At 38.0% G+C, this 23,791-nt stretch overlaps 1 protein-coding gene across 5 annotated transcripts in view; it reads right to left on the reverse strand.

Annotated features, from left to right (window-relative positions):
• The window catches only part of lrmda (leucine rich melanocyte differentiation associated), a 479,502-nt gene that overhangs the window by 116,812 nt on the left and 338,899 nt on the right, over positions 1-23,791 (reverse strand). For all 5 annotated transcript variants that reach the window (XM_073873058.1, XM_073873057.1, XM_073873055.1 and 2 more), the window contains 3 exons: positions 17,653-17,779; positions 16,364-16,503; positions 10,698-10,824 (listed from right to left, as the gene is read on the reverse strand). In XM_073873058.1, coding sequence (XP_073729159.1) covers positions 10,698-10,824; positions 16,364-16,503; positions 17,653-17,779 — 394 coding nt within the window. The remainder of the gene's footprint in view (positions 1-10,697; positions 10,825-16,363; positions 16,504-17,652; positions 17,780-23,791) is intronic.

The following is a 23,791-nucleotide window of genomic DNA, read 5'->3' on the forward strand; positions in this document are numbered from 1 at the left end:
GGTTTCGTGATATAGTCTAGTAATTTTTTTATTCTTTTTTCGTGATATCATCACGAATTTCATCGTTTTTTCGTAAACGTATAACAAATTGCTGTTTTCGTGTGATTATCACGTATTGGTTACTCAACTGCAATTTCCTATTTTTAAACCCTTGTCGCTTCGATTTAGGGTTAGATTTGGTGCTTGCATTAGAATGTCACTTTATATATTGGTTTATACTATTTTTTCTGATTTTTTATGTCGCCTGGCATTAGGGATAGAGTTGGGTTTGGGTAAGGACGTCATTTAATGTAAATCTAACCCTAAACCGAAGCGAAAATGGTAAGAAAATAGGACAAAACAGTTGAGTAACAATACGTGATAATCGCACGAAAACAGGAATTCGTTATACGATCAAGAAAAAATGCGGTAATTCGTGATAATATCACGAAAAAACGATCAAAAAATTATGTGACTATATAATGAAATTTCGTGAGACTGGGGTGAATATTTGGTAGTATGAACAAGTATTAACAGTTTCTTAACTTAAATTAACTTAATTTGTCAGTCTGGTGGTGGTTTTTTGTGTTTTGTTTTGTTTCCTTACTTGTTTTGTTTTTCAATGTTGTACCACTTTGAGTTTTAAGTTAACCCCTTTTTATTTATAATTTTATTCTAATTAATTTTTTTAATTAGTTATAATTCAGAATGTACAAGTGAATTGTAAGTCAAATCATATGCTCTAATAAAAAAGACGTACGATTTACACATTTTAATGTAACTCTAGTCAGAAAAGTAGTACTGGTTGCACACCAAGGTTTTCTCTTAATCAAAGTTACAAACTCATAAGTGATGTTAAACCATTCTCCAGCGCTATCATTTTCATCTTGCCTTCTTTAGAGCAGATCAACGGAGCAATAGTGTGCTATCTGTATCTCCTCGTCCTAATGAAACACAAATTGAGTGTTACAATTGCAACATTAGCGGCGCGGGCTTATTTGCATATGTTTATAAATCACAATGACACAATTAGCATTATATGATACAATCAGATGCAGGATTATTTTAAATATGCCTAATGATCTGGCTCAGTCTCAGAACTCTGGCACGCATGCTGAGGTCTTTCAGAATAAACCATCTGTGTTTAATTAGGCTGGCAACATCTTACAATCATCAGAGGAAAACTGAAAAGTTAAACTGTAATTAAACTATGAGAGCTGGCGCTGTGGGACTTGTGTGTCTCTGTAATTGCAAAAACATCATTGAATAAGTGTTGGAACTAAAGGGAAACAACAGCTTACTCGATGCAAGCAGATCTGCGCCGTCCACTTCCACGGCTGATACACGGAGCGCGCCTGTCAGATGGCCAAAGGCTAGATAATAATCTTCACTTCATTATGACTAAGCAGTATCTGCTTTATGACAAATCAGTATCCATAACAAGATACATGTCAATGTTTTCTTAACCTCATGTCCTTTAATTTTTCTATGGCATATTGATTTCAATCTTACTATTAAAGATATTAAAGGTTATATTTTCACAGAATGTTCTTGACATTATTTTATGTAGAAAACAGTAAATCACTTAAACATGACTTTAGCTGGGTTTTCACAGGCACCATGACTCTTTTGTGTTCCCAATAAAAAGCGTAAGGGTTTGGAACAACATGAAGGTAAATCATTTTTGTCGGGAACTACTCCTTTAATAACAATGGTGATTCAAGTTCAAATAGTTTATGCGCCAAGGTTTTGGTGTACTGATGTCAATGACAGGCACATTTGTTGCTCCGTGATGAAGTGTTGTTTAATGGGAGAAACAAACTCTTGACAACATGCAAGTTCAATACTGTCATTTTTACAACAACTACATTCAGTCATATTGCCGTCGAACGAGCACTGGGGACAGATGGGGATATGAACGCTCAGCCGTTTTCCCTCACTTTCCATTAGGCAATGCAAATGGGAAACATCATTGTGACTGTTCAAACAAAACTCCTCAAAAACATCTGCTTGTTTTCAGGCCAAAATACGCAATATATCACTCGTGTAATAAGAGTGACGTGACATTGAGGTCATCAGACCCTATCTCTCGGCTTTGTACGGGATCGTAAATCAGTCATGCAGCTATTACTAACAATTAACTGTGCTTTAAACTTTAACAGTCTGTTTATGATGTGCAATGTCATCTGATTTATGTGGACACAATGAGTCACTGACTCTAATTGCGGCTGTTTTTTGCGGATCGTGGCCTTACCACGACCTCTAAAAAACTCCAGCTGCCAGATCACTTTCAGCGGTTGTGTCCTCCTGCGGTCCGACCCCTGCTGCCGGACACCTCAGAGCCAAAAGGAAAATGTGTCCCAGTCCTCATCCCTCAGGAACAATGAGGGGAAATCCAAAACATCTTCAAGTGCTTTCTGACACATGGGGGAGACAGTGCTCTCATAATTATGGGCTTCCCACACAGGAAATGAGTTGATTCGATCAGTGACTCCCAAATGGGGTGCATGCACCCTAAGGAATACTACAGTACAGTATGTCGCAGAGGATACTTTATAGGTGCCAAAGAATGCATTGATACAGTACGTTACATTGTTCTCTGATATCTACATATGAAAGTATTTGACTTTATTATCCAGAGATGGTTTTACATGTCCATTTACAACCCTAGGATTTGTCTCCAAAGTGAAATGGTCTATTATAAGCTTATTTTTAAGGATCATGAATAATAATGTTGAGCTCTGCTTTGATTGGCTGTTTAACAGAGTGACTCATTTCAGTAGCTCTGTGTGTGTGCAAACAGACCTTATATGTTTGTGGCTTTATCAGACAAAGATACAGATTTTGAGGAATAATTAATTGTGAATGGATGTTTCTGAGTGGTAAGTTTTTTTCGAAGTACTCCCAAAAGTGCTATTACGCCATAAAATATAGTTCCTCTTTTAAATCCGCTTAGAAAAACGCTACGTTTTGTTTTGTACCACCAAACTTGCTCGTATAACTACTCGTCTTAAATAGGAAAAACGTTGATGTGTTTGGTCACTTCTAACTTTATCTCTGTTTAGTACCATTAAATGAATGGGGCTAAGCTAAATGCTATCGAAGTGTCGCAGCGCGCTCCAGCGCTTACATGCACGCACACAGATGATAGAGGGATGTATCAACTCTTCTTAGTTAAGGTAATAACATAGTTTAATATTGAAAATGAGTAGACTATTCCTTTAATAAAAGATAAAAGTCTATCATTATACATATTGTTATCATAATATAAAATGGATCCTATTGTGAAATAAAATTTTGGTCATATCGCCCATCCCTACTCTGGTGGTTAAGACATTTGACAGGTTAGCTGTGCGTTTATCGAAAATAATAATAAATAATAAATAATAATACATTTTTCAACCAATCAGAATAAAGCATTCAACAGCCCAGTGATGGACAGCATATAAAGATTTCTTTCCAGATGTATCATCTCACATGAATTTTTCCGATCTTCACAACAAAAAAGCTTTTTCGATCAACTTTCATGTTTCAATATTATATAGTTATCAACCAAATATGCTTGATTGCCCCCCTTTGCTGAGCTGAATGAATAGTTGCACACTGTTTGGTTTTAAATTTCATTGTGATCAAACTCTCAAACATACTATCAAACGATTTAGTGTAATACCTGTAAAAATACAGCAGATTTATTGACTGTGTTGTATATAAAGCCCAACAAGAAAACACATCTCCAAATACAGCATGCACACCTAAACATGTACATACACGCACAAACGTGTATTTAACACAGTGTTACCAAAGCTAAAGACAATTCATGCAATAAAACTCACTATTATCTCAATTATTTAACCGAGTTGCCTGCCATAAGTTAGTTTCAGTCACACAAATTCAGTTAAATCTGTCTGAAGAAAATGGCCGTAATGACCGTTTCCAAGCATTCTGTTTGGCCTATCTGTTCTTCTAGTTGCAACTTTATTTTTATAGCTGTCTCTGAGGAAAAATCTCTCTATAAAATGATTCAGCAAACACTAAAGGTACATTGGTTCTAAGTTGCTGCTATTTATTTTGTTTAAATGCTTCAGGGAAGCCACGATTCTCCGGCAGGGAGATGAATACTGCAACACGTCGCATGAGGGATGACGAAAAAGGGTAAGAGAGAAAAAGAAGTTCTCTGTCCATCTCATTTTCCATCGAGCTTACACAGTGAAAAATGCAGTAGTCACACGCTATCAACAACCTCACCGAGGTGGCTTGTCTTAGTTTGGCTCTTTCATTTTGCTGTCTTGGTATGGACGTCTTAAAAAAATTTAAATGAAAAATGCATAGAGGAGATCCACCTCATAATTTTCCTGGCTCTGGCAACGTGGATTAAGGAGAACCGGCGGGTCTGTGTGACTAGAACTGATGGGACCTCCGCACTGAGTCGAACTCCTCCAGTTGGGTTGTCTGTTTTTCATTACTCAGGAGGAGGATGTGGGAGAAATCGTGTATTGTGGCAGGGAAATCAAGTCAACGCTTTATCCAAGCATAATCTAGCTGACATTTCAGAACCATTATACTCTTTCGTAGCTACCAAACATTTCTGCACTGGTTACTTCATCTTCAGGAATACTTCATTCTTGTCATACGCTTGAATCAGTGAAATATTCTTTAGGTTGAGAAATTGCTTTCTGGATTCCCAAAGCATTGCATAAAAGGGTGTTTTTAAGATTATTCAAGCTGTCTATTTTTTATACATTTTTCTTTCATGTGTAAGAAAGGGTGGTCATTCTCTAAAAACTTAAATGGTTTAACTTTGCATTAGAGCCATTTCCTACATGTTTTTTTTTTAGGGACAGGAGATTTTTCTCGTACACTACACTGCAAAAAAATCCTATGTACACTTACATTTTTAAGTTTAATCAACTTGAATTTACAAATCAATAAATTATAAAAATAAAATTGAATTAGCTTAACTTATTTCAACTTTATTTTTTTAATTTATAGCAACTCTTTACTAGTCAAGAAAGTTAAAATTGTAATTTCAAATTGATTAAACTTGTTTAATTATTTTTTACAGTCTATTTACAATAAATTTTTACTTTCTCATGTTTTTGTTAGGGACAGGAGATTATTTTAGTACACTACACTGTGAAAAAAAATCCTATTTACACTTACATTTTTAAGTTTAATCAACTTGAATTTACAAATCAGTAACGCTGCTATAAATAATAATATAAAAGTTGAAATAACTTAAGCTTATTCAACTTTATTTTTATAATTTACAGCAAATCCTGACTACTCGAGAAAAAAAACTTAAAAAAATCGACAAAGTTTAGTCAACTTGAATTTACAATTCATTTTAAAATTGTAAATTCAAGTTGACTAAACTTTGTCGATTTTTTTAAAGTGTAGAGGACGTGATTTGACAAACATTTTGTGATGAATCATCAACACTGCATACGTAGTATACAGTATACAGTATCGACAAATAAAGGTACGCTTGTCAACTTTTAGTAGTACACTAATATAAAACATGAAGAAAAAGCTGTGTAAAATCTCATTTTGAATTAATAAATGTTAAGAGAAGTTTGCTGTGCATAAAGGACATCTTTATTTCAGAGTGCAAATTTCACGCCATCACATTTTATGACCTGGATCCTAAAAAAATAAATAAAATGATCACTTTATAGCATTCCTATACACCCAATCTCCCAAAAATACAGCTCACTGCTTTTTACTCCCATTCTCTAAACTGTAGCTTTGGGAAAGAAAATGGAAAGAAAATTATAAATACGCTCTCTGAATTTCCTTGTTTACTGCAGGTAGTTGTTCACCCCCATCTTCTGGTCAGATCACTCCATTTTACCACTCTAGAAATCCAATAAAACACAGGCCCAATTACGCTGTCCTCATAACTACAGCTCACAAAACGACCTCCCTTTCTTCCAGCAAGCACACATCAGCCATGCAGAGACACCAGACAACAACAGCCAGACAGCTCATTTTCAACCACTTACATTAATATATAGTTGTAGGACCACCAGTGCATAGTGGGAGAAGAAAATCAATGCAGAAGAGAAAGAGATTTGCAACAGGCTGTAATAAATGTCACCTTGGGCTAAATTGCAAAGACGCAAAACATTTCAACACATTCAGTAAGTGCAACGTCACTTTGGGACACAATAAAGTAAAACTCTCTGAAAGCTGCAATTTCTGCCTTTACTCCTTGCATGCATTACATTGAGACAGAGTCATAAAACAAACTATGCGAAAAAAAAACCTAAAGTCATAATGGAACGGGACAACATTTAGGTAAACTTTTTTAGGTTTATCTAGTGCTGAAAAAATATTGTTGCATCTATTGGTTCATTCAAGTTATTACCGAATGATTAAACTAACCATATATGCCCGCATAATTACCAATATAAAGTTGTGTTTTCCAGTGGAAAACAAATTTAATAATAATGAGAAATGCACGTATTCAATAGTTTTCAAAAAAATATAAAATATCATAATTGTACAGTTTGCATTTTTCATACCAATAAGTAATGAATAATTGACGACAGGCCATTGAATTATAAGAAAATAATGCACACCCAAGGTGCAGTGCTGTTACACCGCGGGTGTGCATTATTTTTAAATAATTTAAAGGAGTCAATAATTCCTCTTATACCACGGTTACCACAAATATTGCTCTGGTGCCTATTTTTAAGACATTTGACAAGTTAGGTGTACGGTTATCAGAAATTAATTCATATCCACAGAACATTTCTCAGCCAATCAGAATACAGCATTCAACAGACCCGTGGTATAATAAAGAGATAAAGCTTGCTAGAATACATAACTCATTCATGATCTAGCAGGCTTAAGCAACCAGACTACATTTCCCATCATGCTCTTGGGCAATATGGGAATAAATACTCTTTTTGGACTGAGGAGGAATTTTGGATGTCTGGAAATCATAGCACAAAAATAATACATCACATAAACACATTTTTATAATACCTCTCATAGGATTAGTCAATTTTCTTAAAAAAAAAAAAAATCCAGATAATTTACTCAACACCATGTCATCCAAAATGTTGATGTCTTTCTTTGTTCAGTCGAGAAGAAATTATGTTTTTTGAGAAAAACACTCCAGGATTTTTATCATTTTAAGGGACTTTAATGGGCCCCAACACTTAACAGTTTTAATGCCGTTTAAAATTGCAGTTTCAAAGGACTCTAAATGATGCCAAACGAGGCATAAGGGTCTTATCTAGCGAAAAATAAAAAATATGCACTTTTAAACCACAACTTTTCATCTATCTCCGGTCCTGTGACGCACCAGCGCGATCTCATGTAATACGTCATCACGTCAAGAGGTCACGGAAGACGTATCGAAACTACGCCACAGTGTTTACAAGTGTGGAGAAAGAGGACCGTTCTGACGTTGTTGTATGTGGAATGATACTAATTAATGTCTTTGTGTCAGTTTATTGTTTAAAATGGTCCGCAAAAGTGCGTTTGAAATATTGTAACACGTGACCTTTCGAAGTCATTACGCAATTACGTGAGGTCGCGGTGGCACGTCACACAGCTTGAGGAAGAAGGGAAGTTTTGGTTTTAAAGTTTTTTATTTTTCTTGATTTTGTTTGAGATCATTTAGAGTCCTTTGAAACTGCTATTTTAAACTGCATTTAAGCTGTTAAGGGGGTCCATTAAAGTCCTTTAAAATGAGAAAAATGAAATGGAATCCTCAAAAAAACAATTTCTTCTCCACTACACAAAGAAATACATCAACATTTTGGATGACATGTTGGTGAGTAAATGATCTGGATTTTTTTAAGAAAATGGACTAATCCTTTAAAAGATCAAGAAAACTTAAATTTCTTAAAATGTGACCTAAAAGGAAAATTTGACCTAAAATTAGGAAAATCAACCTAAAAGACTGCATTCAATCAAACTTAGATATTGATTTTATAGGCTAAAAATAAAATCTAAATATTTGGTTCATTTAAAATTTACTAAGTCTCTAATTTACGCAACTCATTACATTTTAAAAGTACCACTAACATGCCTAAACACACAGCGCATAAAAATAGTTTTGATTTATAAAGGTGTAAAGGTGAGAGGCGTGGGTAACAGTACACTGTAAAAAATGTGCTGTAATTATGCATCTGGTTGCCAGTAACTTACTGTAGAAGATAAAGACTGGAAATGTTTCATGTTCATTTAACTTTGAACAAACTGTTGCCAGTAAATAACATAAAGGTAAAATCTACAGTAACTTACTGGCAGCTAGTTGCCAGTAATACCCAGTAATACTGTAATTTCTACAAAAAATTTTAACAGTGTATGTAAGGACCTAAAAAGCAAACATAAATGAAATATTTAAATGCGGTCATGTACGGGACCCGGGTATGATGGGAAATTTGGAAAGCAAAAAAGCTAATTACAGTCTGCGGTAACAACGCTAACAGCAGCATGTGTTTAAATGTAAGATACCCCGGTGGAGGAACATAAATGCAAACACAAATAAGTAATTATGCCATCATCTTCTGCCGCCCGTGTTGGCGCCAGCACGTCGCATGCTCATTAATTGGTGACCTGCACTATTGGTCACCAGACAATCGGCACGATGATGAAGCCAATTAGAAAGAGAGTGTACACATGCCCCGCAGAGCTTGTTATGGCTGACACATCACGTCTCATCTAACTCAAAACAAATGCTAACGCAACGTTAGGTTGACAGCTGCGTCAACCATAGACACAGACATTACAGCACGGCCAACTTTCTCTGCCTCCCATCAGCCCCTACAAAAGGAGTTGTTGTGAAGGATTGAAGCCTTAAAGCTTTTTTGAGTCAATGTCATTATTTTGTTAATTCTGAAAGTTGTCTTTGGCTTCATATTGATTAACATGTTAAAAACAAGACAAACAAGACTAAAAACTAAAATTAAATAATATATAACTTTGACTGTTAGTGACAGTGGTCTTAAATGCAAGTAAATGCATATAGAAAACATAATCAGCCATCCTATCTCAATATAATATAATACTCAATGCCCCAGTTTTTTTTTTTACAATAAATTAGTGACCTAATATACCTTTTACCTTTAATATTGTTAAAACCTCTGTAAATTTCAGGTTTACATTCCTGTATGCTCTACCAACGCTAACTCGTAGCAATTTGTATTAAATTGTATGACCATATTCGTACATTTTTGTACGATTTGTCTTGACCCCTGTGACGTTGGGGTTAGGGGTGGGGTTCGTTAATGTTTTTTTTTTATGATGATAATCTTATGTTTATGCACGATTAACGTTGTACTAATTCATAAGAATTAGCCAACTCGTAAAATACGTAAAAATGTTCGTGAGATCAGGCCGGCTCTACCTATAGCACTATAATGGCACCTAAAGTTAACAATCAAACAACTATGGCGATTTTTGCTGTATTTTTAATCCCTGGTTTTCAAACCACATTGTCATCTCAAGAAAATGGACATTTATTTACGATTATAGTGCATTAAAAATGTATACATTTTGATCAGGATGTGTCTCAGTATGGTTCGAACCCATGACCTTTTGTGGTGCTAATGCAATGCAGTTTTTTATATGCTTTATCTACCAAAAAAGTAGTTAAACTCCCAGATTGGGTGTAAATGCTGCATAGGTTTTCTACATTCTGTGTTTTCTTTACAAAATGAAGAGCATTTATGTTGACGTAGTGTGTTAAATGTTAAATCAGTTCAGTGTTTTCTTTGTTTATATACATAAACGTACTTAAACTGGATCTGTTTGGCACGGTTATAATGTTTGGGTTGAAATTGTTAAATTCATTATTCATCTGCATCACTCTCCTTAGAAGTTCTCTTGATTTCTAAATGGCAAATCCAGAAATGTCTTAACTCATTTGAGTGACTGGTTGCACAACACTTTCTTATTTCTTATTTTCCATTTTCCAGTCCTTTTTACTTATTTTCCAACCAACAAAACTCAAAACATGCCCGGCTGCGGTTCAATCATCGCATGGGTTTAACTTCTTCTGTTTGTCACTTTAATTCTGAAACAAAATAAAATCTCGTTCCTTTATACACCCTGGAGGAGGAGAGAAACAAAGACCAAGGAGATGCATTCGAAGAGCAGGACTTTGATGCGTCTTCCTCAAAACCCAGCAGAGAAAGAGAGAAATAATTGTGTGTGCTGCGGTTAATTAAGCGATGGTGACGGTTGTGAACGTGAACTGTCGCTCCGATCGAGAGCGCTGTCACGCCACGCAACGCAAGAGCGAACGGACAGGCGCCGTCCACTTTGATCAAAGCTTATGCATAAGGAAGGAGGTCAGGTCGTGGTCATTAAAAGACCCTCCTCGAAACAGCCGAGCGAGATTGAAAGGCCACGTCTTCAAAGAGTTGCGTACAAGTAACCTCTTAAGAGATTCTGACAATTTGCTACGGACAAACAATGAAGTCAAAGAGGGATTAGCTTACGGTGCCTAACCTTTAAAGTTCTTATAATCATCTGTACAGAAAGGGGAGGGTTACACAAATCATTTACAGGGTCAGGCTGTGTAGTTATTTATGGATGTTACATAACGTACATGTATTTCTTTCTCTACTAAGATACATACTAGTACAAGTGTTTACAAGACTCTTAATAAAAATGAGATTTAAAGAGAGATAATACTGATTAACGTCTGCTTGCACATGTCATGTGTCTCGGACTTTCACGTAAATCAAAGAGCTTACTTCGTCATTTTTAGGCTTGACCACCTTCATGAAAGCTCCTCGTGTTTGGGCCTCTGACCGCTCCCACTGGGTCACTTTCCGGGTGTCCAGGAACTTCAGAGTTGTCAGTTTATGTAGCACAAAGAACCTGGAGATAAAAGCAGATTTTTACAGACCTGCAAGCACTACAGACCACACATTTATTTTTGATATATCGGCAGGCGCATATCTTTGGCTTACAATTTAATTATCGGCCAAATACAGAAAATTATGCTGATGTGATTTGCCGATATAAAGACTTAACCTTATTTAACATGACCTTTAAATTTTACATTACATGTTGATACAAAATGTGAGATGTATTTTTTACTTTTTTTAAAGATGCAACTTATTATCGGCATGCAGATTTAATCGGACTATAAATTAATTATCGTCCAGATACGGAAAATTATGCTGATGTGATTTGCTGATATAAAGACTTAAACTTATTTACCATGACCTTTAAATTTTAGGATAAAACTGTTAGATGTATTTTTTACCTTTTCTAGGGACGCACCATATTATCGGCATGCAGATATTATCGGCCAATAAATTAATTATCGGCCAGATACGGAACATTATGCCAAAGTGATTTGCCGATATAAAGACTTAAACTTATTTTACATGACCTTTAAATATTACAATAAAACTGTGAGATGTATTTTTCACCTTTACTAGGGATGCACCATATTATCGGCATGCAGATATTATCGGCCAATAAATTAATTATTGGCCAGATACGGAAGATTATGCCAAAGTGATTTGCCGATATAAAGACTTAAACTTATTTTACATAACCTTTAAATATTACAATAAAACTGTGAGATGTATTTTTCACCTTTACTAGGGATGCACCATATTATCGGCATGCAGATATTATCGGCCAATAAATTAATTATTGTCCAAATACGGAAAAGTATGCCGATGTGATTTGCCGATATAAAGACCTAAACTTATTTAACATGACCTTTAAATTTTACATTACATGTTAATACAAATTGTGAGATGTATTTCTTTTACTTTTTTGAAAGATGCAACTTATTATCGGCATGCAGATATTATCGGACAATAAATTAATTATTAGCGGCCAGATACGGAAAATTATGCCGATGTGATTTGCCAACATAAAGACAAACTTATTTAACATGACCTTTACATTTTATTTGACATGTTGATAAAACTGTGAGATGTATTTTTCACCTTTTCTATGGATGCACCATATTATCGGCATGCAGATATTATGAGACAATAAATTAATTACCGTCCAGATATGGAACATTATGCCAAAGTAATTTGCCGATATAAAGACTTAAACTTATTTAACATGACCTTTACATTTTACGATATGTTGATAAAACTGTGAGATGTATTTTTCAGCTTTTCTAGGGATGCACTATATTTTCGGCATGCAGATATTATCAGCCAATAAATTAATAATCGGCCAGATATGAAAAATTATGCCAAAATAATTTGCCTATATAAAGACTTTAACTTATTTAACATGACCTTTAAATTTCACGACATGTTGATAAAGTGTGAGATGTATTTTTCACCTTTTAGGGACACCATATTATCAACATGCAGATATTATCGGCCAATTAAGTATTTAGCGTCCGGATACAGAAAATTATGCCGATGTGAATTGCCGATTGAAAGACTTAAACCTTTTTAACATGACCTTTTAATTTAACGTGATGTGTTGATGAAACTGTGAGATGTATTTCAATGATACATATGTTTACATAGAAAAGCTACAGCTTTGTAGCAGGCATCATTATACAAATGTCTCAAAATAATTTCTCCTCATTCTCCATCCCAGTGACAAAGTTGTCAAACTGTAAAAAATTATAGAAACATAACAGACAAAAAAAACGCATAAAGAGAAGTACAACAAACGTCCGTTAAAATGTGTTAAATTAACCATGGCAATATTTGTAAATAGGTAATCATCGTCACAATATTAAAAAAATAAATAAGGACAACATACAAACAGATAAAATTACACATTGACAGAATGTGAAAAGCTGTCATTTGTGTAGCTTCACAGATATCTCTTTACGCTTCACACACTCTGTCTTTCATTCAGCGAGACAAAACTGACGTGAGATAATAGCAGGAATACATAGATGACAACAGATTCTTTCACAGGCTGAATGGAATGGAGGAAGAGGCATGTCAAGACTTCAAACAGAGAGTGAGATAGAAAGAGAGGGAGAGAGAGACAGACACCGAGTGAGAGAGAGAGAGAGAGAGAGAGAGAGAGAGAGAGAGAGAGAGAGAGAGAGAGAGAGAGAGAGAGAGAGACAGTAAGTGGAGGGTGTGAACAGACGTGTATATGGGCAGTGACAGATCTCCAGTCGAGCTCTCATGCAAAAGCCAACAACAAACCGATGACAATGATAATGATGAATCCCGACGGCGAACCCATGTTATGTGTTTATTCCTGATAGATCACAGGGAACAGAATTCCACATTGATCCTATTAAAATTAGCTTGAATCCCAAATAATGATCAAAACATGGAGGATGTGTTTTGCACTGCATCTACTGGTGTACATGTGTGCACACGTTGAGTATATGCACTTATTGCAACTTCACAATTATTGAATTAAATATAATCTACATTTTTTTATCTAAACAAAATGTAAGGGGTGGTTAGCTGTGCAAAACTTGACGGATGGATACTGTGGGTGGTTGCTATGTGTCAATTCAAAAAGGCCTATTGAATTTCTTTGCACTTTTTATTGTTCGTCAGCTGGTCTAGTATTTATTAATGTCCGTAGCACTAAAGGTCAATTTATACAGTAGTTCTGCGTACAACCTATGCCATAGGCTACGTGTCAGTTATCACCACATATGTTTGCATTGTTGTTCGTGTCAATGTGCACATGCAGGCCACAAGTAGGCCATGTCTACGGGTATTATACTTGTTTATACCCATGGGCCTGTTGAATGCCTTATGTTCTAAAATAACCACCCGAGCAATGTTTGTGGTAACCGTGGTATAAGCCGAATAATTGACTCCGGTCCTTTGATATTTTGAAAATAATCCACACCCAAGGTGACTCTGCTTCGCATCGTGCTGCATTATCACCATGGGTATAAATTATATTCAAATAATTTAACAGTCTGTCGTCAATTATTCCAAAGCAGAAGCCGAAGAAGAGGCAGCTTGTTGTGTATGTTGTTCGAGAACCATCAACAGTGATGACTTTTGGTGCAGCTTGACTTAAAGGAATAGTTCGGCCAAAAATGATATTAAACCCATGATTTACTCACCCCGAAGCCGTCCGAGATGCATATGTCCATAATTTTTCAGGCAATGACATTTTCAGTTATTTTAGAAAATGTTTTAGATCTTTCAGTTAATCAAATGTAAAGTTATGGGGTCCATGACCTTCAAGTTCAAAAAGTGTGCATCCATCCTTCACGAAATAAATCCAAACAGCTCCAAGATGATAAACAAAGTCCTTCTGAGGGTAATCCGCGCAGTTTCGTTGTAGAAATACCCACATTTAAAACTTTATAAGCCAAAATAACTTGCATCCGATAATGCCGCCATCTTAGTCGCGTCCGCATTCAAGATCAGAGCTTCACGCAGCGTACGGAGGTTACTCTGCTGCTGCTCTGTGCCCCCGCCCTCCGAATTTGTCATACGTCACTAAGAAAAGTGCGTACACTACGCTAATACTCTCTCCAGAATACAGAGGAGTCTAAGATGGCGACACTACCGGAAGGTCATGGGTTTTTGGCCGAACTATCCCTTTAAAGGAACAGTATGTAAGATTGTGGCCAAAACTGTTACTGCACTCACAAAACTTGTGGCTAAAACTGGTACTGCAATCACTGGTGGCCAATACACAACATGACAACATAAACATCAGTTGAGGGCTGCAACTCCACTTTTTAAATGGCAATATCCTGGCCGGACCGCTGTTGTCAGTGATATAAGTACTTGAAATGAAAATGATTTCTTAATGTCTAGTGACATATCAGGGCCATTTAATGATTAATTGATATAAATTTCTTACAGACTGTTCCTTTAAATATCGCTCCTCAAAATGGTCCATCTTTGTGTTTACCATCCCAAGCTTAAATGCAATTGCAGAAGCAGATTTTTTTTTTGGGGGGGGGGTCTAGTAGACCAATCACAGCACTTGCAGTCGGCATAGCATGACGTGTTGTTACATTTATGGAGAGGTGAGCGTCAGGCTATGCATAGCTACGCACAGCCTTCTATCCTAGGCAGAACTGTAAATCACGCTTTATCGCAGATCAATCTACAAGTTAAAGTTCAACACATTACTAATACTTAAGTGCTTTGTTTAAATCCCCAAATCTAAATATAAACAATAGTAATAATGCGTATTTCCTCTTAATGGGGAATAGAGGAATGGGGAGCAGTCTGGAGCAAACATGCTTTGATCCGCTGCTAACGTTGCTTCAAGCACCCCAGGCGAAACTAGCCCCCAAGTTTTTGATCTTGAGCAAACACACATTTTTAAGCTCACGTGCACGTCATGATGTCAGGCGACAGGCACGCAATCGCAGGCAGCACTGGCTTGAGTACATTCCTGCGAGACAGGACACACATCCTGTGGTGCAGATGGCTGCCGTTGTGTCGAGCACTGTACTACTTCAGCAACGAAAATAAAAAACTCAAGCCACCCGAAGTAAACAATGATGAATGAGTTGACTGCTGCAAAATACAGCCGAGTGTACATGCGCCTGTTCATTTCATTTGACTAATTAATCAAGAAGAAATGCGCGATATTTCACGGGGATAGTTTTTTTTCGCGGCTCGTGCATAGCCCAGGGCTGGACCTGTCGTGACCCGAACGCAACAAAAACCCCGTCAGACATGAAATCTGCATTACACTGAAATTGATGTGTTACTATGTGACACGTTATAAATATTACATCACAAACACACAGCTGCTGTCAGTCAGAGAAGAAACGGGCGTCCTGAGCACCAAGTGAAGCATGGGAGATGTTGCAAGAGAGCGGCGCCTTTCGGGTTCATCTGTATGGTAAATGATTCATACCGAACACGGTGTCAAGAAAAATGCACTTAGGTCTCAGGTAGACAAAAGAATGCATTTCTCTCCCTCCCTTTCTCTCTACCGGTGAGTTTCATGTTGAAAACCTGACAAATGGTGGTAACTTAGCATGGCTTTGCGCTCCCATAGGCCCGGGCTTGATAATGAATGCATCGTTTCATCTTGTAGAAACACTCATTTGTGGTTATCACAATTCACACATGAAATCGATTTTGCAAGTCTACAAAATGGGGGGAAACACACAAAAAGAGGCGAGCAGCTTTAAGAGAAGTGCAGTTATAGCCTGAAGTATCAGTCTTTGCTTGTGCAATGTGATTTATGTTGTTGTGCAACAGCCGTTCATCCATATAAAAGATTACTGAAAGTTGCCGAACTACACACTCCTGGGGTATCAATGTGTTTTCACCTGAAGAAATCAACATATTAGTGACATAACAAACAAAATAAATGTATGAATACCTAAAAGAGTGGTTTCATTTTTGTTGCTCTGGGACAATTTGAAATCTTAGGAATAGCATTTCATCATTTGCTGGCACGCAAGAAGCACCAAACTTTGTTGTGTTGTGCATCATTGTAATAGTGTTCTGACCTGTATCTCTGATAATCGTCCTCATCTTTATCCATGCTGACCAGCTGGTTAGGACAGGCCTCGTTTCCCAGAAGGCTGAGGTATTCCAGGGCTGGGGTCGCTTCCACCAAATTTTCCAGCAGGCCTTCGATGTCTGTGAAGTATCACGCGGGGTCAAGGAATTCAAGCTGTTAATTACATCTGCATTTATTCTGCGGCCTGCCCTCACCAAAACCCTCCAAAGCCTCTCAATAGGTATTGTGTGTGAGAAAACAACGAGTGGCTAAATTTGAGGACAAGGAATTTGGCAATTGCTTGAAAGTTTGGCTGTCCCCTCCCCTTGTTCCTCTTCCCATTTCCTGGGTGGTTTGGTGCAGAACATTAAAAACACTGACAAAATGATGGATGCCTGGTGGTAAAAACAGTTTGTGACTCCCTAAGCCATAGAAACCTCCTTCCCTTTACCCGATGCGGGGAAACAAACAGCCACTTCACAGCAAATTCATCACTAATACATTCATTTCATTGGAAATGGTGCCCAAAACGTGTCAAAATACAGCCACGCTAATGCGGCACTTGAATTTCAATGGCGGCGGGCCACTACAGGATGTAAATAATTGGTCCATTAGCATGTACAGACCACTTCACAGCAGAATTCGGGTTGCTGAGTTGCTGACACTCTGTCGGAGAGCCGGTTGGAGAACAGAGCAACTCCGCGTCGTTATTATGTAGATGGATACCATCCAGCGACAAACACCAGAGCGTAAATTTTTGTCAGGCTAGCACATAACTTTTGCCATTTATTTGTCATTGCCATGCATCTCATCATGCAAACTAAATGCAACACACGTCTTGTGATGTCATTGCAGTCCGTCACCCAACCGAAACTTGAATTTTCCAGCCTGATTTCAAACACATGTACAGTACTAGATCAACTTTTCAAGAAAAAAGCTAATGCTAACGCAAGAAACTATGCACTACTTTAACTATGATTTGATCTGCTTCAAAGGACAGAAAAAGACATTTAACTGGACTTTATCTCTTTCATTCTTGGGATTGCACTGAGATGATTTTACTTCTCTTCCACTAGAGGTCACCATGGCACAAAACCAGTTTAGTGAGTTTATGAAGCAGCCCCATTAGACAGAGGAGCTCAATTTAATACAATAACATCATTTAAAGAGCATTTAGAGAGATGGAGTGTGGCAAAAGAGAGATCCCACACTGAATCTCAAACAAGCGGTCGGAAACTTCTCACTTACCGCGCGTCCTCCCTTTTGGTAAAGCATGAGGCGAAAAGCAAAGGATATTTGGTTCTTATTGAGCGTTAGGGTATGGAGCCGTGGTAACCTGGGCAACTGGAGGTCATTTCCGAGAAGATTGTTGTCCACAATCAGCTCTTCCAGTTGGCTGAACACTTTCAGGCCTGTCAGTGACCTGCAATGATAAGGCAGAAGAGGAAAAATGATATGGCTTTAAATCTAGGCAGCCATTATGTGCAGAAATAAATATTTCAGGCGGCCCCTTTCACAGGCCGGAATAGTTTGGGCTTGGGACTGTCAGGAAAGTGAATGATAAGAATTAGTGGCGGTGAGATCCCCTGGCATGGTGCGGCATCCTTCACACGCTGGCAGCATGAGTGATGAGGGTCACTCGTGAGTAGCCAGGATTCAAAACAAAAGCGCTTCAGAAATGCAGTGTGCGGGATGAATTTGTCAATGTCTTGTGCCTTCAGGCACCCAGCTTTGCCTGACCCTAACCCTCCATTCCCAAGATAAATAACTCTGTCACAGTTCACCTTCACTCCCCCAACACAAATTTAACTCGTCATCCATCATTTTCCCAGCACAACTTTAATACGTTAGCCACAAACGGAACGGGACCCACTTCCGCGACTGTTCCTCAATGATGATGAGTTAAAAAAGACCGCTTATAACGGAAAAAAGTTGACATTTTTCCTTTTTTTTCCATCGTGACACCCAATCCCCACAGATGCACACACTCTTGGTCCCCAAAGACTTTTCAACTGTCTGGGTCCTTTCCCCGCCCTGTGCTGGCAGAAACATGATGGAGGGTGGTGCTCAGAGTAATGTCGGGGCCTTCCAAAGTTCATCCCGTGGAAGGTGCATAAAAGCCAGGGTGTGCGTTTCTAATCCCTCAAATGGCAGAGGCTGACAGCCTACAATGTTAATGTGACCACCCTTAGTTAATTGACATTTAGGTTTGTCAGCTCGCCTTGAAAGAACAATCAAATGGCAACCGAGATGCTAGTTTTTTTCCTCAGAAGAGAAAGAAAAATAACACCTGCGTATCGTAATCTTATGGATTTTGTTGTCACGAGATCTTTTGTGGGAGCACGGAAAATCCCATGGCGACTTAAAAAAGAGCTCACGGGAGTAAATGTTGATATGAAGCCAGGTGAATTCTGTCTTCTGGTGACACCCAATTACCAACGAACAAACCTGTCTGTGCGCCGTTGTCAGTTTCATAAAAACTCCCTCTGCTATGTAATATCACGCTTGTACTACATGGCTGATGAAATATTATGCTTTTTAGAAAAGTAAGAAAGCATAGCAGCATGTACAACTTAAGCAAAGCAGTATATTTTGCAAAAACAAAAAACTGAAAATCTGCGTATGCAGTGAAATCCCTGCTCGCTTAATGAAAGCCACCCCCACCTGTTTGCTTCGGCTAGATCTGAGCGAGTGTAATGTTATTAGCTGCTTAGTTAAGAGGCAGCCGCGCGTCACGGTGGGGTTGCTTATTAATTGTTGTTTTCGTGTCACTACCGCTGTGTGCAAAAGGTGATTTAATCAGTTAAATTCACAGCTAAGGGATTCAACCCTAATTCTGCAAAACACGTTCTGCCTAAACAATTGTGCTGCTGCATTATATACAGCATCTGTACACTGTTAACGTTTTAAACTGTATTGCTAACAGAATGATTAATTACTCGGCACTTTTAAAGAAACAGTTAGCTCTAAAGTAAAAAATCTGTAATTGTCCAATAACTCGCATGTTTCGAACCTATACGGTTACTTTTGAGAGATAAAATGCAATTTTAATTTGTGACCACAACTGTCAAATTACAAAGAGAGGGCAACCTTCTGGTCTCTATCCTGAAGCCAACACGGAAATGACTTAAACTGCAATTTAATGACTGGCCAGGAAAGTGAGTCAATCCCATAGACTCCCTATGCTTAAAGGCCCAACTTTACAATAAATATGTTTACAGCCTGGTACAAAAAAAAGTGTTTTTGGTCTATATAGCTAATTTTGCCCCTTATGATAACTGTGGGGGAGGGGGTGATTTTTTTGTAACTCATCCGTTGAAATTATATTAAGCCTTATGACGCGTTCACACCAGCCACGGTAGAGGCGTCAAGCGCAAGTGATTTTAATGTTAAAGGAATAGTCTACTCATTTTCAATATTAAAATATGTTATTACCTTAACTAAGAATTGTTGATACATCCCTCTATCATCTGTGTGCGTGCACGTAAGCGCTGGAGCGCGCTGCGACGCTTCGATAGCATTTAGCTTAGCCCCATTCATTCAATGGTACCATTTAGACATAAAGTTAGAAGTGACCAAACACATCAACGTTTTTCCTATTTAAGACAAGTAGTTATACGAGCAAGTTTGGTGGTACAAAACAAAACATAGCGCTTTTCCAAGCGGACTCAAAAGAGCAACCATATTCCACGGCGCAATAGCACCCTTGGGAGCACCTCGACTCGGCGCAGTAACACCCTCCCTCTCCCATTATGAGAGTGAGAAGGGGAGCGGACTTTTCAGGCGAGTCGAAGTACTCCCAAATTCTTAGTTAAGGTAATAACATTTTAATATTGAAAATGAGTAGACTATTCCTTTAAGTCAATCTGAAGATGCGTTGGCGCATGTAGTTGGCGCGAATTGAGCGTCTGGCGTGGTACGCACGAATGGTGCTTTTTGTGCATTTTGCATGTGACGCTAATTTGTGTCTGACGCCCGAGTTGAAAAATTTGGCGGATTTTCTCGCTGCATTAACCAATCAGGAGCCTGCTTGCTGCTGTGGAAGCCCTACCTGGTGTCACTCATTCAACATGGAGGAACGCTTGATATTGTCCGTGAGCAGTCACCCGGAGCAACATTTCACTTTTGAGTCACGTGACGTTTATCGACCCATGGCATTCCCAGCATTTTTTTAAAACTATTTTTCCCCTATAGTAAGGTGACCAAATATAAACCGGTAACTCTCTCGATGTATGCACGATCAACATCAGCCATCTTGCAAACAGACAACCGCATAGCACTTGCCCCTCCCACAAGAAGCGGATTTCGCCTCTGACGTGCATCAAATGCTTGCTTTTTCTGCGCGTCTACTTCGCTCTAGACGCGCGAATGCATTCAAAATGTTAAAGCGGCAAACTAGACACAATTTTGATGCCTCAAACGCGGCTAGTGTGAACCCACGGTTAAAGTTCTGCATAATAAGGGCGTGGGCACTTGAGTGCCAGGTGAACTGCCGCTGCTGTCACTGCCGTTGAGCTAGGCGGGCGTGGTTTTAACAACCATGCACTTTAGCTCCACCCACGTCCTGCCTCTTTGCCCATTTTTGGTTATCCGCGAGTAATCCACTGTTAAGATGCCGACGGCAGGCTCTGTCACCTATAAGCTTTAAAAATACTCTTTACAAACCTATGGTGACATTTCATCTACGTCCATAGTTTTTACAGTCTATGGTTCCTAATTATATACCATATTTCAAGTCCTCTTAATCCACATGATATAAAATTTAGGTCATCATTATTTACTGATTTACAATGCCCTCCATAAGTATTGGGACAATAAAGGCAAAATTGCTGTTTGATGTGGAGTCATAAAATGATGAATATGAGACAAAAGTACAAAATGTCACATTTAATTTCCACCTGTTTTAACATAAACAATTTACAAAGTCAATGGTGCAACATGTTTGTATTTTAATACTTCTATCTAATGTGAGCATATTGAGACTATTGGCTCACAAGTGTTAGGTGATAAACTGTTTCCTTTTGCATTAATTGTTTACACAAAACAGAGCATGCAAAGAATGTGTAGTATTAATTTGATCTTGCATTTAGAAAAAACAAACATCAGGATAAAAGCTTGTTGTTCGTATTTGGAAAAGCATGTATGTGTTTAAAAATAATCAAATGTTAATTAAAAAAAACATTCTTTAATTTTGCTTCATATTCATCTTACAAATTTTTCCACAACAAACAGAGCATTTTTGTCTTTACTGTCTCCATACTTATGGTAGGCACTGTACATTTGCTGCTATGCAGCTCTCAAACCTTCTCTGTTCTGCATATTATACAACATTTGATTACGACACGTGAGATCAAAAGAAATTTGATACCAAATCTGAGATGACAAGATGACAAACCATATTAGTATCCAAAAACAAATGTCATGAATTGTAAGATTTCAGAGCTTTGTTGGAGAGAAAGATTATTAAGGACTAACTTAAATTTCAGTCTGTTCTTCACATTAAGATATCATATGGCTTTACAAGTGGACAAGTCATACAGAACACTATTACTGTAAATGTGTTTTGGGGATATTCAAAAGACCTTGGTTGGAAAAAGTGAAACAAATTTTGGGAACTATTCTTATGAAAAATAAAATGCTTAGTGTTGAAACACACGCGCACACACATACTCTCTCAGGTAGGAACCACTCTGACTCACACCTCGTCCCCATGGGGAATCCAAAACTGACTGCACATTTTCACTACCATCTTCAAAGTCACACCACAATGACAGAATAGCACAATGCAGGGAGTGGTGTCTGATTCAAAGCGAGAGGAGGAGAAATGGGCTGGAAGACGCACGGGAGAGAGAAAGATAGATTTAACAAGCCACACCAATGAACCCACTGCTTGTTAAGATAATTATGATCAAGCTCATTGTCACAGTGAATATCTCAACATGTTTGTCTGTGCGGCACGGCCTCACTTACAGCACGGCTCACAGAACAGGAGGTTAAACCACTAAAACTAGAAAAATAGTCTAGTTTTTACGTATACGCGAGGTCCACTGTACGCACAGCGTCGGATTTTTGTAACCGCGCGTACTTTGTGCCTGCGCGTACAGAATAATGTAGTATGTAGCCCAGGAGATGCATTGCATTTTGTCGCAATGCGCGTGTATCGAACATCTGTGTACACATACAAGTCAAATAAACTATGCTTTGCAAGGCTGTGCGTGGTTCTGGCTAGAGGGGATCCAGCTACGGCCAAATCTCGCAAAGTGTTGGGTTAGGTTTGGGGATAGTATTAGGATGAAAAACAGTGGTTGTGGCTAGAAAGGGTACAGCTCCGGCCTAAATCCTGTGAAATGTTGGGTTTATGGTTAGTTGAAAACAGCAGTCATCGAGCAAGATTTCACAAGATTTCTTGCTTTGGCCAAAGCTGTATCCCTTCTAGCCACAAACGCTCTGCATTCGAGAGTGTGTGTACATTCGCGTACACATAAAAAACAGACTCTGGGCTTTAGAAACATAATTTTTTAATCTTAGGAATGCATTATGAATTTTTTTAAAATATGGTGATTAAATGACCATAATGATCGAAATTAATATTGGGAGAAGTCGGAGATTTGGCATGATAGGTGCATGTGCTTCGAAACGGTGGGTGTCCCTGGTTTGAGTTAAGTACAGTATATGTTTTCAGTTTTTCAATAATAGGTTGAAGCAGAATAGAGTTAAGCAGATTAAGTTATTGTTAACAGAAAATGCAATGTAGATGAAAATGACAAGCAAGTCTCAAAATTAATGCGTGCCAAGCAATAAATCTGCAGGTAAAATTGGCTTTTGTAAGTAAATAAAATAAAGTTACAGTACACTTGCTACTGTATGTTTACATGCACAAAATGTTCTGACTGAATTTAATCTGATTGCAGGTTACGACAGTACAGTTTACATGCAACATTGCAATCTGATTAAAATGTTCATTTACATGTACATTACGGTATATATAATCCGAAACAAACGTCTGAGCAAGCATACAATCAGTGTTGCCAGATTTGCGTATCAAAACCATCCCAATGGACATTCCAAACTAGCCCAAAAGCATCCCAATGACTAATCACAGCCCAAATACCAATAATGACCGAAATCCTTTCATCTTAAACCCACAGAAAAACAACAACTCGTGGCAACAGTTTAAAGAGTAGCACAAATGAGAACTTGATAAAAAGCAGAGGACTTGGCAACGCTGCGCACAGCATCTCTTGTCGAGTTCACGCTTAATCTCTGGATAAATGTATAAAGTCAAAGCTGAGTTGGACAAACTTGTTCTTAAGAAGTTTTTAGATATAGGCAATGAAAACTTTTTTCGAAAGGCACTACGCTATTTTATTGCTTTATGTAGCACAGAAGTAGGCAACGTCGATCCTGGAGTGCCGATGTCCTGCAGAGTTTAGCC

The sequence above is a fragment of the Misgurnus anguillicaudatus genome, chromosome 11 (assembly GCF_027580225.2).
Source record: "Misgurnus anguillicaudatus chromosome 11, ASM2758022v2, whole genome shotgun sequence".
In the NCBI taxonomy this organism is placed as follows: Eukaryota; Metazoa; Chordata; class Actinopteri; order Cypriniformes; family Cobitidae; genus Misgurnus; species Misgurnus anguillicaudatus.